The sequence below is a fragment of the Myxine glutinosa genome, chromosome 6, assembly GCF_964187855.1.
Source record: "Myxine glutinosa chromosome 6, kmMyxGlut1.1, whole genome shotgun sequence".
Lineage (NCBI taxonomy): Eukaryota > Metazoa > Chordata > Myxini > Myxiniformes > Myxinidae > Myxine > Myxine glutinosa.
Window position 1 is genome coordinate 122,494,429 of NC_136266.1, and position 18,363 is coordinate 122,512,791.

At 43.5% G+C, this 18,363-nt stretch overlaps 1 protein-coding gene across 1 annotated transcript in view; it reads right to left on the reverse strand.

Moving 5' to 3' along the window:
- The window catches only part of LOC137430246 (integrin alpha-8), a 155,180-nt gene that overhangs the window by 72,957 nt on the left and 63,860 nt on the right, over positions 1-18,363 (reverse strand). The window contains exons 12-15 of the mRNA XM_068120960.2: positions 14,991-15,196; positions 11,608-11,796; positions 11,436-11,481; positions 6,010-6,117 (exon numbers count right to left, since the gene is read on the reverse strand). Coding sequence (XP_067977061.2) covers positions 6,010-6,117; positions 11,436-11,481; positions 11,608-11,796; positions 14,991-15,196 — 549 coding nt within the window. The remainder of the gene's footprint in view (positions 1-6,009; positions 6,118-11,435; positions 11,482-11,607; positions 11,797-14,990; positions 15,197-18,363) is intronic.

The following is an 18,363-nucleotide window of genomic DNA, read 5'->3' on the forward strand; positions in this document are numbered from 1 at the left end:
ACACAAGGACACCAAGGACTTCCAGGACAGAAATTGGTATTTCAAAAAAGTGGAATTGGGGTGAAATTAGCAGGGGTAGAAAAGATCAAGGTTTTGGATGGGGGAAGATAAGAGATGGTGGTGAACAGCTGTTTCAAAGACCTGGAGGGTGGAGTGGGATTGAAGAGAGTGAGGGAGTTTGTTCCATAGGCGGGAGAAAAGAGGAATGAAGGAGTGAAGGTGAGCCGAGAGTCTTGATTTTGGCAGTTTAACCATAAGAGGGTTGCAGGCAGATCTTGTGCGACATGTAGGAATATTTGCGGGACAGAGCCCAGAGAGAGCTGGGGGGGCAAGGCCAGAGAGGAGTCGGTAGAAGACGGAAAGACCACCAACCTGCCTGCGGTGAGTGAGTGAGAGGCCCTTGGAGTTAGCTTCATCGCGGGAGATTCCAATGATTCTGAATGCTTTGGTTTCAACAGCGTGATGACGAGCTAGGTGTGAGGCAGGAGCACCAGCCCAGTGGGGAGAGCAGTATTCCATTGAGCTGCGGATGAAAGCCTTGTCTGTGGTGAGGAGCTCAGGTGTGCCAAGGAAGGACTTCGCACGACGGAGGATGCCCAGTCGGCGACTGGCTTTGGAGGCCAAATTTGAAATGTGGTTTTCCCAGGAAAGATCATGGCAGATAGTGAGACCCAAAAGCTTGAGTGACAGAACTTCTTGGAGAGGATTATTCAGAAAGTGGATGGGAGGGTTGTCCAGTCAGTCTTTTCGGAGAGACATCGTAAGAGTGTGAGATTTGTCAGGATTGAAAGACATGTTCCACTTGTTTGCCCAGTCTGTGATTTTGTCCAGGTCTGCAGAGAGTGAGGAGGCTGCAGACTGCCTATCTGAGGGATGAAGAATGGAGCGACAGAGAGTAGAGTCATCAGCAAAGAGATAGAGAGGATTTTCAAGAGAGTCAGAGAGATCATTGATGAAGACCAGAAAAAGCTCAGGGCCCAGAACACTGCCTTGGGGAACTCCAGCCTGAACAGGAAGAGGAGATGAGAGAAACCCATTCAGGGCCACACGTTGACTACGACTAGAGAGGAAGTCCGCCAGCCATGCGTGGAGATTTCCATGGATACCAAAAGAGAAGACTTTGGTGAGCAGAGCGGGGTGCCAGACCGTATCGAAGGCACGTGATATGTCAAGGGAGACAGCTCTAATTTCCTGTTTGGCATTGAGGACATCCATCCATTGTTGAGAAAGCAGAAGCAGCATGTCCAGAGTAGAGTGACCAGGTCTGAAACCAAATTTATGATCAGAGATCAAGCCATTGGAGAAGAGGTAAGATTTCATATCTGAGGCAATGATGGAATCCATGACTTTGCTGATAATTGGAAGATGGCTGATTGGTCTGTAGTTGCTGGGATCTGTTTTTGCACCTTTTTTGTGCAAAGCGGTGATGTTGGCAGATTTCCAAGCAGATGGCAGATGACCTTGAGCAAAACAGAGGGTGAAGAGAACAGAGAGAGGGAGTGAAAGAGTGGAAGAACAGGATTTTAGGACCCGTGGGCTGATGCTGTCAGGTCCAGTTGCAGAATCAGAGTCGAGGGTTGACAGAAACTTTTCCACCTTGTCAGGAGGAAAGGACACAGAGTCCAGGAGCAGCTGGGTACGACTGCGTACAGTGGGTACAGAGAGGGATGGGTTTGGGACACAAGATTTAGAGGCAAACACAGAGTTGAGGCATTCAGCTTTTTCACGTGCAGGGTCAGCCGTGTGGCCGTTTGAGGTGATGGAGGGGATGGAGGCGGAACAAACACCAGAAACGGATTTGACCAGACGCCACCAGGATTTGGAAGAGGGAGACAGATAAGAGAGTTTGGTCCTGAGAACGGAGAGATATTGTTTCCTGGCTCTCCTGAGGGTGGACACACACTTGTTTCGGGCTTTGTGAAAGGAAATGAGATTTCCTTCCGTTGGATTTGCTTTCCAGGAGACGAAAGCAAGTTGTTTCTGGGCAATAGCCTCAACACAAGATTCCGTGTACCATGGACGGGAGGAAGGGTATGACAACAGAAGACGAGATGGGATAAATCTGTGCATGAGAGAGAGCAATTTACTTTGGAAGAATTCCCAGGATGAGTTGATGTCATAGGCGGTAGAGATGGGAGACCAGTCCAGATGATTGATGGCTGCTTGAAGACCGTGCCAGTTGGCCTGAGTGAAATGCCAGACTCGTCGACGCTGAGGAGTCTCTCTGAGAATTGTCCGAGAGATGTCCACTTTAACAAGCACATGATCAGATGAGCCGATTGGATCAGCAGAAGAGCAGCAGACATTTTCAGGGAAGTTAGTCATAACCAAATCCAGAAGAGAAGATGCTCCGTTGACTGAGATCCGGGTCGGGAAATTGACAGATTGTGTCAGTCCCAGTGAGTCACAGAAGTCCTTTGCTGAAGACCATGGCTGGTGAGAGAGGTACCCACACCCAGCCAACTGGCATGGTGACAATTGAAATCACCACATATGAGGAAGAGAGAGTTGGGATGGGGTAGATAGAAGTTGGTCCATATTTATCAGACAGCGAGATGTAGACGGAGTCATCACTGTTTGGTGGACGGTACAACACACATATGAACAAAAGGTGGGAGCGAAGGGGAAGCCGTAGCCAAAGGTATTCCTGGGGGTGAGGTGGAGAGAGGGCAGTGCAGGGCGAGTGAGGAAGAGAGTTTTTTTTATAAAGATAGCAAACCCCACCTCCAGGACGAGGCTCAGGTCTATCATACCGTAGGAGGGAGTAACCTGGGAGAGATACCAAGGAATCAGGGACATCATGAAGGGGGAAAGTTTATGTTAAGCAGATCACGTCTGGTTTGTCAGATGCAACCTGTATGGAGAGATCAGTCAAGTTTGAGCGAAGGCCCCGGATGTTTGAGGTCCATACTGTTAAAGAAGAGGAAGGGGGAGCATCGGATACAGAACAGGGGGGTGGGGGGAGTGGTAGGGTAAGATGTGGAAGAGGAGGAAGAGGTAGGGAGAGCTGTTGAAGGTGGGTCAGAGATTTCAGAATAGCTTGGAGAAAGGGAAGAATGGGGCAGACAAAAGGTTTGATGGTGATTGGGTGAGGCGCAGTGAGGTGTTATTTGAGGAGGGGAAGAGTGAGGCAGAAGGTTGAGGGACATGAAGGTGAAAGTTGGAAGGGGGAAGAAGCGGGGAGGACGCTTTGAGGAGGAGGGGTGAGAGGGGAGTCTAGGAGGGGAGGAGTGAGGGAGAGTCTTGGAGGGGAGGGGTGTGGGGGGAGTTTAGGAGGGAAGGGGCAAGGGGAGAGATTTGAAAGGGATGGGTGATGGGGAAGATTTGGAGGGGAGGGGCAAGGGGGAAGATTTGAAAGAGATGGGTGATGGGGATGATTTGGAGGGGAGGGGCAAGGGGCTAGATTTAGAGGGGAGGGGTGATGGGGAAGTTTTGGAGGGGAGGGGTGATGGGGAAGTTTTGGAGGGAAGGGGTGATGGGGAAGATTTGGAGGGGAGGGGCAAGGGGGAAGATTTGAAAGGGATGGGTGATGGGGAAGATTTGGAGGGGCGGGGCAAGGGGGAATATTTGAAAGAGATGGGTGATGTGGAAGATTTGGAGGGGAGGGGCAAGGGGGTAGATTTGGAGGGGAGGGGTGATGGGGAAGTTTTGAAGGGAAGGGGTGATGGGGAAGTTTTGGAGGGAAGGGGTGATGGGGAAGATTTGGAGGGGAGGGGTGAGATTGGATTTTGAAAAGTGTACGATTAATGGGAAACGAACGTTTGTTGCAAAATGAGTTTCTTGAGACCTTCGAGTCAAAAATACGTTTGAGGACAATACTTCAGTCTTGAGCCATTTGGTCACTTGTTATTTGTGGAAAATGCTCCGAGATCACTCACTAACACAGTCCCTCACCCTTACAGCTACATACAGTGCACTTCAGAAAGTACTCACCTTGACCTTTTTCACATTTTGTTGTGTTACAGCCTGAATTTAAAATGGATCAAATCAGGTTTTTTGTCACTGATCTACACAAAATACCCCATAAAGACAAAGAGAAAACATGTATATTTTTAGAAATATTTAAAAATATTTTTAAAATGAAATACAGAAATATCTCATTTACATAAGTATTCAGCCCCCTGAGTCAATACTTCATAGAAGCACCTTTGGCAGCGATTACAGCTTCAAGTCTTCTTGGGTATGTCTGTATCAGCTTTGCACATCTGGATTTGGGGAGTTTCTCCCATTCCTCCTTGCAGATTTGCTCAACCTCTGTCGAGTTGGATGGGGAGCGTCAGTGAACAGCAATCTTCATGTCCTTCCACAGATTCTCAATGGGATTCAAGTCTGGCCTTTGGCTGGGCCACTCAAGGACTTTCATGTTCTTGTTCTGAAGCCATTCCAGTGTTTATTTGGCTGCATGCTTGGGGTCATTGTCTTGTTGGAGCATAAAATATTCGCTGTACTCGAAGGTCTTTTGTGCTCTGAAGCTCCATTCATTGTTCCCTCTATCCTTACAAGTCTCCTAGCCCCTGCCACTGAAAAGCATCCCCATATCATGATGATTCCACCACCATGCTTCACAGTAGGGATGGTGTTAGATGAGTGATGAGCTGTACTTGGTTTCCTCCAGACGTAGCGCTTTGCATTCAGGCCAAAGAGTTCAATTTTCGTCTCATCAGACCACAGAATATTTTGCCTCATGCTCTCTGAGTCTTTCACGTGCCTTTTTGCAAACTCCCAGCATGCTGTTATGTTCCTTTTTCTCATGAGTGGCTTCCATCTGACCACTCTTCCATAAAGCCTCCAGTTCTGTCAGATTTTAGGAAGGGTCTGGGTAGTTCCATATTCTTTCCATTTCCTAATGATGGAGCTCACTGTGCTGCTGGGAATTTTCAACACTCATGAAATTGTTTTATACCCTTCCCCAGATCTATGTGTGTGTACGTGTGTGTATGTGTGTGTGTGTGTGTGTATGTATGTGTGTATGTATGTGTGTATTTCGTATGTGTGTGACTGTGTGTGTGTGTGTGTGTGTATGTGTGTGTATTTGGTGTGTGTGTGTGTGTGTGTGTGTGTGTATGTATGTGTGTATTTGGTGTGTGTGTATGTGTGTGTGTGTGTGTGTGTATGTGTGTGTATGTGTGTGTGTATTTGGTGTGTGTGTGTGTGTGTGTGTACGTGTTTGTGTGTGTGTGTATTTGGTGTGTGTGTGTGTGTGTGTGTGTGTGTGTACGTGTTTGTGTGTGTGTGTATATGTGTGTGTGTATTTGGTGTGTGTGTGTGTGTGTGTGTGTGTGTGTGTGTGTGTGTGTGTTTAGGCATCAAGTAATTCACATTCTTTCTGCATGTTCTCATCTCTACCAGCACATGTAATGGAGACCGGATTTTTCCTGAAGCTGTTAAACGCTTGAATGCCCCAGCAAGCTTTCTGCTTCAAGAAGTTTTGTACATGCTTTGAACACGTCATTACCCCTTCCTTCTTTCTCTTCATATCTGATCATTGTAACACGTTTTTTCTGCCGCCCTTAAGGCTCACAGATAACACAAGTGAATGATTGTAAAATATTTCATTCAGACCCTCGAAGCCCCTACCAACGGTTAAAAACCCATAATGATGAAAAACACCCTTGACTGAGGAACAAAAGGTTTTAAAATAAAATCTACGAGAATCAAATAAGTAAATGTTAATATCATAATAAGTAGCATATAATTCATGAATGTATCTCATTTCAGCACTGATATTATATCCATATATACAAATGTGTTCACTAATCTAAATATGGTAGTTATTTTGCATCTTCATTATGACACAAGCTATCCAATGTGCTATCTGTTTGGCCATATAAAGCAGGGAGCCATAAGTGGCCACATTTGACAGATAATTGTTTTTTTGAGATGACCGGTTGCCATGGTAATTGGTATTCATACTGTGAACTCTGACAGTAAGCTCTAGGAATGTTTTCCTCTTTGTCTGTGTGTTCTTACTGCTGGGGAAATAAGCATGCTATCTGTGAGCGAGCGCACCAGGAGAGCAGCGCGGAGGAGCCAGGCAGGGAGCAGGTCTTGTTCTCCGGGTTGATCATGGCAGGAGATATACGGAGCTGAGCACCAACTGACAGCACCGGACAAGCCCTGCACGACATGTCAGATTTAGGGGCTATGAGGAACCTTTCCCTCAATATACAACCAGCCCCAAAGCTGTAGTTTATTGAGTCTTGAGTCGCTTCAGCTAGGTCTCGAGTCATTCACAACATCTGCTTTTCAATGGCATCCTTGCTATGAACCTAAATGCATTGTATACAACACTGTGACAGTGGCAGGACATTGTGAATTTTCTATTATAGCTATAAAAAAAAACATAGGGGCAATACTCCTGGCGCTCACCTGGTAGAATAAATAGTATACTGCACTGACTAAAGGTATTTTAAACCAATTTAAATGGTTGCTAGAAGACAGGGCAGCATATAGAATCTTACTAACATAATCACAAGACTTTAAACAAACAAAGAAAAAATACCTATTTTGAGGGAAGCCCCCCCTCCCCCAACCCCATATACCTCCTAACACCCCAATTTTTCTAATGCCTTGAACAAACATTGGTACATCATGGGTTGGAGGAACAAACATTGGTACATCATTGGTACAAACATTGGTACATGGGTGATTAAGGTTGTGGTCAAGTTTCATCGAAATTGTGTGTGTAGTTTCTGAGAAGAAAGCAAATACCTATTTTGGGGACCCCCCCCCCCACCCCCACCCTCCCCCCATCCCCACCCCCCATAGATCAACAAAGGGGCAGATTTTTTTAAATTCCGTGAACAAACTTTAGTCACAACACAACAAATATCATTTGTGCCAAATTTGGTCGAAATCCCATCAGCGGTTTCGGAGAAGAAGTTTCAAGTGTTTACGGACTGACGGGCTGACGGACTGACGGACGGAGGGACGGACGGACTGATGGACGGACGATGCGCCATCGCATAAGCTCCCTGAACTTCGTTCCAGGTGAGTTAATAAGCATAAATATAATTACAATGGCTCAAAAATGATTGAGTAGAATCATAGTTTATTACAAATGAAGTTGTATCGAACTCTTCAGTGAATTGTTCTTTAGTCATGTCACTAAAATATCGAAATCAAGTCGTAGTCACTGAATCAGTTCCTAAAGGCCCATGGATGCTAACCGTTTGTGGAGCTCTTCTCATATATATATATATATATATCAACAAGAAAGAGCAATCAGAGTTTGTCGACCCTCGCCAGGACGTGTTTGTGCGGTGTATTTTGAGTGGTGTATTTTGTGTGGTGTATTTTGTGTGGGGTTTATTAGCTGCTATGTTTGTGTGATGTATTCACGACGTAGATTTATGTTCAATCCAATATGGCTGCTGAAAGACATGACTGATGTATCATCAATATAATTCTCCCATACAATATTTGTGTAGTGTAGATCATGCTCAAAAATTTCAAACTGATCGGATCAAGTGTTCTACTTGTCTAATTATGACATCATAATGAAGGCACCAATAAGATCATCATGAATATCTGTTGTTCCCCACGGAGAGTACTTGACAACGAGCAATGTTTCAATTATTTTCATGGAGCAGTTTCGGAGATACCGAGTTGCAACGTTTAACGTTTTTTCCAAGATGGCGCCTGTACCAGGTGACCTATGACGTCATAATTATTATTTATTAATTTTTTTAAATTTTTTAAATTTTAAATTTAAATTCAACTTGTCCGTTTCATTAAGATTTTAATTAACGATCTTAATCGATGCTCAGGTCAGTCGGATGAAAACTCATTATTCTTCAGATGCAAGATTTGTGATTTTATGTTTGACCTTGAGTTGACCTTTTGACCTCAAAAATAGTTTATTACCCAATTCCGTGATGCACTATGGAATTGCTGTTTAATATTCAAGTCAATCAGATGAAAATTGACTATTTTTCAGATGAAAATTGATGCTTTTAGAAGTTTGACCAGAAGTTGACCTTTTGACCTAAAAAAAAAAAGTTTATTACCCAATTCAATGATGCACTATGGAATTGCTGTTTAATATTCAAGTCAATCGGATGAAAACTCATTATTTTTTCAGATGAAAAATGATGATTTTAGATGTTTGACCTTGAGTTGACCTTTTGACCTCAAAAATAGTTTATTACCCAATTCTGTGATGCACTATGGAATTGCTGTTTAATATTCAAGTCAATCAGATGAAAATTGACGATTTTTCAGATGAGAATTTATGGTTTTAGAAGTTTGACCTTAAGTTGACCTTTGACATTTTGACTTCAAAAGTAGTTTGTTTCCCAATTCAGTGATGCACTATGTAATTGTTTTATTTAATTTTCAAGTCAATCAGATGAAAATTGACGATTTTTCAATTTTCATAGTGAAATGATGAAATTTTCTAAATGAAATTAAATTTTCATTTTTCAATGAAAATTTATGATTTAGAAGTTTGACCTTGAATTGACCTTATACCTTTTGACTTCAAATGTAGTTGGTTTCCCAATTCAGTGAGGCAATATGCAACTGCCGTTTAATTTTCAAGTCAATCGGATGCAAAATGACGATTTTAGAAAATCGACCTCAAGATGACCTTTTACCTTTGACCTATAAATCAATAGACTTTTCACTTGTGGCTGCCTCTACACCTTGGTAGAGTTTCATGATGATCGGTTTATAATAATTGCGATCTGTAGGCGATTGACATACAAACAGACAGACAGAATAACGCACAAGACCAACCAATATACTTGAAAAATCTTCGATTTTCGCAAGTAACAAACGGACCCAAATGCAATACCCTCTCCCCAAATGCAATACCCTCTCCCCAAATGCAATACCCTCTCCCCAAATGCAATACCCTCTCCCCAAATGCAATACCCTCTCCCCAAATGCAATACCCTCTCCCCAAATGCAATACCCTCTCCCCAAATGCAATACCCTCTCCCCAAATGCAATACCCTCTCCCCAAATGCAATACCCTCTCCCCAAATGCAATACCCTCTCCCCAAATGCAATACCCTCTCCCCAAATGCAATACCCTCTCCCCAAATGCAATACCCTCTCCCAAAATGCAATACCCCCTCACCAAATGCAATACCCTCTCCCCAAATGCAATACCCTCTCCCCAAATACAATACCCTCTCCCCAAATGCAATACCCTCTCCCCAAATGCAATACCCTCTCCCCAAATGCAATACCCTCTCCCCAAATGCAATACCCTCTCCCCAAATGCAATACCCTCTCCCCAAATGCAATACCCTCTCCCCAAATGCAATACCCTCTCCCCAAATGCAATACCCTCTCCCCAAATGCAATACCCTCTTCTCTAGCTAGTTAGGGTAATATGACAGATAGCTGTTTAATACAAATTTGGCGATTTGTAGCGGCCATGTTTGTTCTACGAACCGGAGAACATCGTGCTGAGAGTGCACACTGAAGTCTTGCGAGAGATTAATTATTAAGGATCCATAGTTGCACGTGACCAATGTGACGTCGGCATTGAAGCGCCACTTCAACCAGAGGATTGAGTCGGATGTGGATTGCGAGAGTTGCTCCGCAAAGTATGATTATCATGCTCACTCCATCCACGATCCTCCGAACGTTCTGACCTTGGTGCTCAAGCGATTTGACAAGTCCGTCAATGGGAAGATTGACAAGAATGTTAAGTTCTCCAAAGAGTTGGACCTGCGCCCATACCTAACACACCCCTGCAAGGACAAACTGATGTACAAGCTTTACGCCGTCATTGTTCACACTGGCAAAGACTGCACATCGGGCAGTTACCTCTCATATGTCAAGGGAAGTAATCGCGCCTGGTATACGAAGAAGAATGAAGATGTAAAGGAAGTAAAAATCAAGACTGTGCTGAAACAAAAGGCCTACATGCTGTTTTATGTCAGGTGTGACAAATCTCCATTTAATAAATTTCACAAGGCATTTCAATCTTGTTCCCCAAACCACCATCAATATCTTTGCTGCTTGGATAAAGGACATAAAGGCTTCGGCTTCACCTTCTCCACAAGCAAAGACAAACTGGAACATTATGTAAAGAAGGTGAAGGGGCGAGCTGAAAAGGCTGGCTTGTGGAATGGAGCTTACATAATCAAGATCAATGGAATAAATGTTGAGGCCATGAAGACGTGGCACAGATGATCTCCACTTTGGATATGATCAATCTGCTCGTGGTAACTGAGGAGACCTACCATTGCCATAAGATATGCAAAATTCCCCGAACTACCCTGCACTAGAAAGAGTCTGTGCTGCAACCTGTCCCAAAGGCCGCGGACAAAAAAGAGAAGCAAGACAACAGTGCCAATATTATGAAGTCAGCGTCAATTCACTCACTCGATTTACAAGAGAGTAACTTCACTGCGGAACATTTTGCTTTGTCTGAAGAGCGAGACGAGCCCTCTACAAAAAAGGATTCCCCCTTGAAGATCCAATCCTATTGCAGAAGTAGAAGACCAACATTAGTCGAAGTAGCTTCACACCCGGCGGCGGATCCAGGGGGGGTGGGGGGGGCGGTGCAGGAGGTGCGCACTCCCCCCCCCCCCCCCACTCCCCTGCAACGCAACGGCATGGATGTCCTGGAGGCATACTCCATGATTGACGACGACAAGAAGGACGCGCTCACTCAGCTACGGTCAAATGCTGAAACTGAATTCTCTCTTTGGTTCGATCACACCAAGTCCATGGTAGAATCTGTAGGAGGTGACGTCACAATGCCGAGAGTTGTAAAACGACAAATCCATCGTCCAAACACCGCCGCCAATACTCCCTTGCTCTTCTACCTCAGAAACATGTCCATTACATTTCTCGACCACCTCAGTCAGGAAATGGACACCCGATTCTGTGCTGAAAATCTGGAAGGTAATGATCTGTTTCGGCTGATGCCATCTGCAATAATCGCCGATGATAATCCTCCCCCCACCCCTTCCCATGCCTCCTCCCCCCAAGCCCTCTCCCTCCCACACATCTCCCGATGTCCCTGCTCTCAAATGTTGTACTTGTGTGCTTCCCTCTCTCTCCCCATCTTGTATCATGCTCCCTTTATTGTTTTACGTGTCCGTTTTTATTTTTTGTGTTTTATGTGCTAATATGTGTTTGATGTGCCAGCTCTTAAACGAGCCTCGATCGAGTATACAAAACAAAACAAAACAAAAAAAAAAAGCCAAAAGGTAAACAGATTTACAATCTATTGAACAGAATCTTAATAAAATATCCAAAGCATAGTCTCTCAGTATCTAGTGTCAGTCCAGGATCAAACTCAGTTCATCCATTATCCATGATCTCTGTAAAATAAAAATAACCAAAATAGTTTTACGAACTGAAACGTACACAGCCTGTGTCCTCTGAATCTGTGCTTTCATGCTCAACCTACAGAACAGTAATGCAATTGCATCAGCTGCACAAACAAAACCGTTCCGCAGACTTACTTGTAAATAAAAGCCTTGTCTGCTCCAAACGCACCAACAATGATGTCTGTTGAGAGAAAAGTAAGACCTTTGCACTCACATTGTTTTATAACGGAGAACTGGCATCACGTTTTTAAACATTGCAGGTGCTAAAACATGCACGAGGTGTCCGGCCTTCCGCTTGCGTGTATACCTGGATAGCCATTTGCATCGATATCTGTAGCACCTCTCAAAGAAAAACCAAACCCTGAGGTCGCAGCCAAAGATGGATGGGCATTCAGGATTTGTGAAGGCTTGGGCTTCAGGCCGTCGGGCTGCCCGTTGTACACGAGTACTACTCCCTCGTGATTTTCACCACCGAAAGGCATCCCCACAGCCACGTCTGCAAATCACAACCGACGTGATTGAATATCCGCATCAAATAATCAGAGGAGCATGTGAGAAGGAATGTTCTAGCCTGGTAGGAGAGTGGGTTAGGTAGGAGCGAGTCGCTTGTATATCATTGCGCAGCATGTCCACTCGACACAGAGGGACGTGAACAATGTGTCATCATATTTTCAAATTAAGAAGATTTTCAAGATTATTAATTAATTTAATTAAGAAGATGCTTAATTAATAAGATTTTCAAAATTAATTAAGAAGCAATGAACGTATTAAACCTTGGAATCCCTGATCAGATGAACCACCTTTAGAGGCCATTTTTCCCCGCGGAGCAGGGGATTGGCCTTTTTTGGGCACAGTGGTCCCCTTTTTTAAAGCAATGTTTTATGGCCGGATGCCCTTCCTGCCGCCAACCGCCAACCACCAACCCTGTTAGTCGCCTCTTACAACACACAGGGAATTACCAGTGAGCGATCGACCGGGATTCAAACCCAGGAAACCTAGGATCCTAAGCCGGCACCCTAACCGCTAAGCCGGCACCCTAACCGCTAAGCCGGCATCCTAACCGCTAAGCCGGCATCCTAACCGCTAAGCCGGCACCCTAACCGCTAAGCCGGCACCCTAACCGCTAAGCCGGCACCCTAACCGCTAAGCCGGCACCCTAACCGCTAAGCCGGCACCCTAACCGCTAAGCCGGCACCCTAACCGCTAAGCCGGCACCCTAACCGCTAAGCCGGCACCCTAACCACTAAGCCGGCGCCCTAACCGCTAAGCCGGCGCCCTAACCGCTAAGCCGGCGCCCTAACCACTAAGCCGGCACCCTAACCGCTGAGCCGGCACCCTAACCGCTGAGCCGGCACCCTAACCGCTAAGCCGGCACCCTAAACGCCAAGCCGGCGCCCTAACGCCAAGCTGGCGCCCTAACCACTAATCCGGCACCTTAACCGCTAAGCCGGCACCCTAACCGCTGAGCCGGCACCCTAACCGCTAAGCCGGCACCCCAACCGCTAGGCCGGCACCCTAACCGCTAAGCCGGCGCCCTAACCGCTAAGCTGGCACCTTAACCGCTAAGCCGGCACCCTAACCGCAAAGCCGGCACCCTAACCCAACACCCTAACCGCTAAGCCGGCACCCTAACCGCTAAGCCGGCACCCTAGCTACTAAGCCGGCACCCTCACCGCTAAGCCGGCACCCAACCGCTAAGCCGGCACCCTAACCGCTAAGCCGGCACCCTAACCGCTAAGCTAACACCCTAACCACTAAGCCGGCACCCTAACCGCTAAGCCGGCACCCTAACCGCTAAGCCGGCACCCTAACCACTAAGCCGGCACCCTAACCGCTAAGCCGGCACCCTAACCGCTAAGCCAACACCAGGCTAATCCCCGATCAGATGGCCAAATGCATTTGCCTTTGTTTGGTCAGTACTATTGCAAAGTCAAAGGGTTGTGTTGGTGTAACGAACAATCCAAGATGGAGGTATGGCCCTTCCTTATATTCTGCAAACTCAATGCCAATCGTATTTTTCAGCAATTATGGCAGCCGTGACCAATAATTCACACTTAGGCTTCGTGTCCACAGACATGACATGACTCAAGGCAAGCTGGTGAATCATTCGCGCAGGTGTGCAATGGAAGCTGATAAGGTTTTGGCTTCTCGGAACCAATCGTGAGAGATTCCGTGCGTTGAATTTCACTTGATGATAATGAACTTAACATAACTTTCAGCCAATGACTCCCAATGCTGTCAGCTGTTAGCCTGTCGAAGCGGCTGCCCATCCAAAACCACGTGAGGTTTCAGCTTTGGGCAGGATATGCTTACAGGGAATTGCTCCAGGAGAGAGGTGGAAGGGTGCGCTTTGCCGATAGCCAATCCAAACCTAATCCAAGTAGCTTCAACGCAGGGATCAGCCCATGCCCACATGGGGGTCCATCGATCTATCAATTGGTCCACACGAAGGGAAACTCCATCATTGGCTGACAATCATTTCAGGTCCACAAAAGTTCAAATGTGTAGAGAGTTTATTATTCCATGACATATGAATATATTAATTTTGTTTTAAATTACCAATGTTCGGTGTAGATGAGTGATGAGAGAGAGAGGGGTCCCAGGCAAGTAGAGCAAGGGCTAGCCAACTCAGACGTGAGTATGTTATTTCAACTAAGCTATGTTTACATCCTTCAAATATTTAGGAAAAAAAAAAAAAAAAATTCCAACAAAAATTGTTTTTTTTCAAAATAATTTCAAATCAAAATTTTCAAAGCATCTTTATGCGTGTTCTAGATGTTCAATGTGGCAATATTATATGATACAAATGTAAAAGATTGCCATCGCGTTGCCCCAAGACGCTCACAATGTCATTGTACGTGATGCCTTATTGACCACAGCTAATCGCATTCTGCAATCCAAAAATTAAGTTTACCTTTTTAGTTCTGTGGTTACAAACTGCTGTGGTCAATCAGTGAGAGATATTGGCATATAACTAATTTTAGACTTAATGCACCTGGTCCCATCAGATCTGGGAAGCTAAACAGAGTCGAACCTGCTTAAAACTTCGACTGCAGACCTCCACGGAGCGCTGAGTGCTGCAGGCTGAAGGATGTAAAGATAGCTCAGTTGATATAACATACTCACGTCTGAGTTGTCTAGTCCTTGCTCTACTCTCACTTTAAGAACTGCAGTTCCATGAGTTAAATACCAGCAGGAGGGTGCTGCAACTAGGAACAGGTGGTCTTACAAAATTGACCCAAAGCTGGATGTCCATTTTGCATTGAGGTAGGAAATGTTGAAGATCCACCGTCTCTTGCAAAGAATGCAGGGCCTGGTGTGCTAGTTAATTAATTTATGTAGAGAAAAAAGATAGATTGTTAATCTTCCCTAACTAAAAGTTAATATGTTGGGAAAGGGATGTAGATGCTAAATTAGATTGTTATGGTTGGGGTTCCGGTTAGAGTTAGGTTAATGGTTATAATTGGGTCACGTTGGCATGTGTCTCCAGCATCAACATCTCCTGCAGTTATAGGCAGGATATCAAAATGATTGAAAAAAATGATCAAATCAAACAAGACTTTCAAATTATGTGTGGACTATGTATGAAGTCAGATGCTATTGAGATTTCAATAATTTGGTTGAAATGTATCCTCCCTACAACTAGCTGGGTATGTGGGATATCAGCAATCAATTTAAACCATAGTTCACCATTGTATCCATCTTGGTCTAAGTCTCCCAAAGCAGCAAAGGAACTTCCAAAGCGCCCAAACTCCTCTGGGCCCAGCAAGATCTGAGGGGTGGCCAGATGTAGTGGGCTGAGTTGAAGGTAAAGGCTTACACGACCAATCTCGTGCGATTGGCCATCAACTCCGCGCTTCATATGTAGAGGAGAGCCAACTAAGAGGTCATCCATTCTTTGGGACGAGATGAAGAACAATAACACAGTAATCAAGAACAGTACAGGAAGAATGCAGGAGAACATTAGGCATAGTGCAAGCAGCAGGCCTTTTAACCCTTGGATGCAGTGATTGGGCCTCGGAGGCCCACAAAAACTATGCTGTACAATTTTTTTTTGGGAATGAGCCTCATTTTCACAGACTTTCATGTTGTTACACAAAATTCAGTGACATTAAAAAAAATTCATTCAGGCTCGTGGGAAAATCTTAATTCTTCACTTATAACCCGAAAATCCGACACGAATGCAGGCCTGGGGCCTTCGAGGCCCCACATAAATGTTGTTGTACTACTATGTTATGTCATTATTTTCTTGATATGAGCCTCATTATATGCTCCTATAACTTGGTTAAAAAATAATTCAGTGACAAAAATATGAAAATTTAAAAACTTTACACGAATACATTTGTGGAGCCTCCGAGGCCCAATGGCTGCATATGTGGAGGATTTTTGACAGTTGTGGACATATACATTCTAAATAAAAGGATCAGTGAATCATATTTTTTGAGCAAATACTCCTCCATGAGCCTCAACTTTTTAGAGAAAAAAAACTTTAAAAACCAAGAACAAAAAAAAAAAATTCCAAAAAAAAAGAAGATTCATCTCTTGTATGGGATTCTTCCAACTAATAGGATCAATGATTCACATTTTCTGAGCAAATACACATCCATGAGCATCGACTTGGATTGAAAAATAATATGAAGGAATAAAATCTATAAAAAATAAAAAATAAAAAAAACATTACACGAATACATCCGTTGGGCCTCCGAGGCTCAATGGCTGTGTTTATGTAGGATTTTTGACGCCTGCATCTAAGGGTTAAAGGAGTTCTGATAAAATGTTTGTTTTTGCTTTTATTTTGTTCCTCAATCATTTGACCTATTTGACCACAATAATGGTATATTTAACCACATCAATAATGAAACAAAAACATAGTTGAAGCATTACTTATGGTGGAAATGGAAATTCAAATTTTTTGCTTGTTACCGCAATGTGAATAGGCATATTCACCCCACAGAAATCACCTTCAGAATATCATCTTATCTGAGGACATCTTATCTGAAAGAGGACCTGATCTTAGCACTTCCTTCACTCTTTGTTGACATATCGGCTACGGCATTATCAAATGAGGAAATAGCACAGAAGAAACATTGTATCGCTTGTTGTATTGGAAAATAAGTGCCTCTATAGGTTGTTACAGTTGATGGTAAAAGAGCTGTAGTATTCGTATTTTTTCTGTTTTTGTGCATGCGTATACATTTTTCAACTTACTATGTCAATAATGAAAGCTCTCTTTGGAACGCAAAATATGTGTTGATTCATGAACGGCCTATATATTTAATCTTACGTAGTGAACAACCGACAAATATTTTCAACGTTTTGAACCGGTTTGAAAAAAAAAGTCTTACATTTCTCATTTTCGCCACATTTGACATCCCTTTAGTATAATATATCCTAATCTATTTATAATGGAGCAAGTTTATCTATGTCCAGCAACTAACGACACATCCATGTTGCTTGTGGTCCTGTTAGAGCATAATAAAACTATATACAGTATCTGCGATCACAAAGCGATCTCCAAGGATAAGGGCAAGGCTAAGGCAATCACCCGCGACCTACCCTTGCCCCGTGATACAATGATGGCCATATTTTGTTCGGACCATCATATGACCTTGACCTTCAACATCTAGGGATATAGTGTAAATAAATCAAATTTGTCCCCATCTATAATTAATCTATCCATAAAACTCAGCTTCATGAAATAATTTTCAAGTTATGATCAAAAAGGTGTTTTTTGTTAATTAGGTCACAATCCAAAAAACGTAGGTCAAATATCAGGTGTGCATCAGTGCAGGTACAGTACGTCATTATGATGCAAAAACATCTTGGAAGGCCAAGCAGCCTTTGAAGATTCCGCATTGGCAAAGTTGAGCTATGACAAAAAATGCGATATTTTTTCTGACTGCCATTTGACCTTGACATTTTGACCTCTGAGGGTAATTATGTAAATGAAGCATAAACGTGACTTGCTCTAAGCTATCTAGAGAGGGCAATTTTGCTCTGATCGGACAAACTTTAATCAAGTTTTGGTGAAAAATGTTTAAATGGCTATAATTGGATCATGACCTTAAAAATTTGGGAAAGGTCAAAATATTAGGTCAACCCACATATTTTATATTTGCATTTGTTTGTTTTTTCATGTATATGTTTTTCATGTTTTTCATTATATCTATATCTATATCTATAGATATATATATATAGATATAGATATATTGTCATAAATGCAAAATTTAATTCCAAAAATCCCAACCGACTCTGAAATCCAGCTCTGAAATTGATACAGTTTGGAAATTTGGAGCGTTTCGAGTGCAGGAAGAAAAAAAAATCTCTAAATGGTGGTTTAGTACTCCTATGGGGATCAAACAAACTCTGTGGTTCCATTAACAATCAGAGGGCACCAATTGTAGAAACACACCCTACAATAGCTAAAAGCCTTCCCCTACGCTATAAAGGAAGGCTTAATAATTGCATACATATGTTGGTAGTACCCAGGTAGTACCCATTTGTGGAGGTGAATTTCTTGGGAATGATTATTTCTTTTCTTTGATGATTTTCTTTCAAATATCGAAAAGCGCAATATCGAAAAATCCATTGATTGATTGATTGATTGATCAATTCCTCATCCGAAATGTCAGAATTACAACCGATTGCCTTAGACATCCGCTTCCCTTGAAGTTCAAACTGATACTGCAGAACGGTCAACAAATTCACTGTGCTAGATGCAACCAACATCTAAAATTGTACAACCAGTGGTTGACAACCTGGAACGTAAGTGTTAATTTCATTTATGGCATGTGACCTTGCACCTCATCATCCCCGGACATGTTGAAAGCGAGTTGATTTTTGATGGACACTCTTATATCTCGTTATTTAAATCAAAGAATATACTAAAGTTTTAAACCTGTTTATATGTTCTCTGAAAGTTCGAGGATACATAACATAAAATAAAAAACATTTTGCAGAATTCCTTTAAGAATCCCATGCCGACATTACACAAATTAGTCAGTATCTGAGCCAGGTTATTAAAGATTTGTGAGAAAATAGATGTTGCGTGCAGTGAAACAAT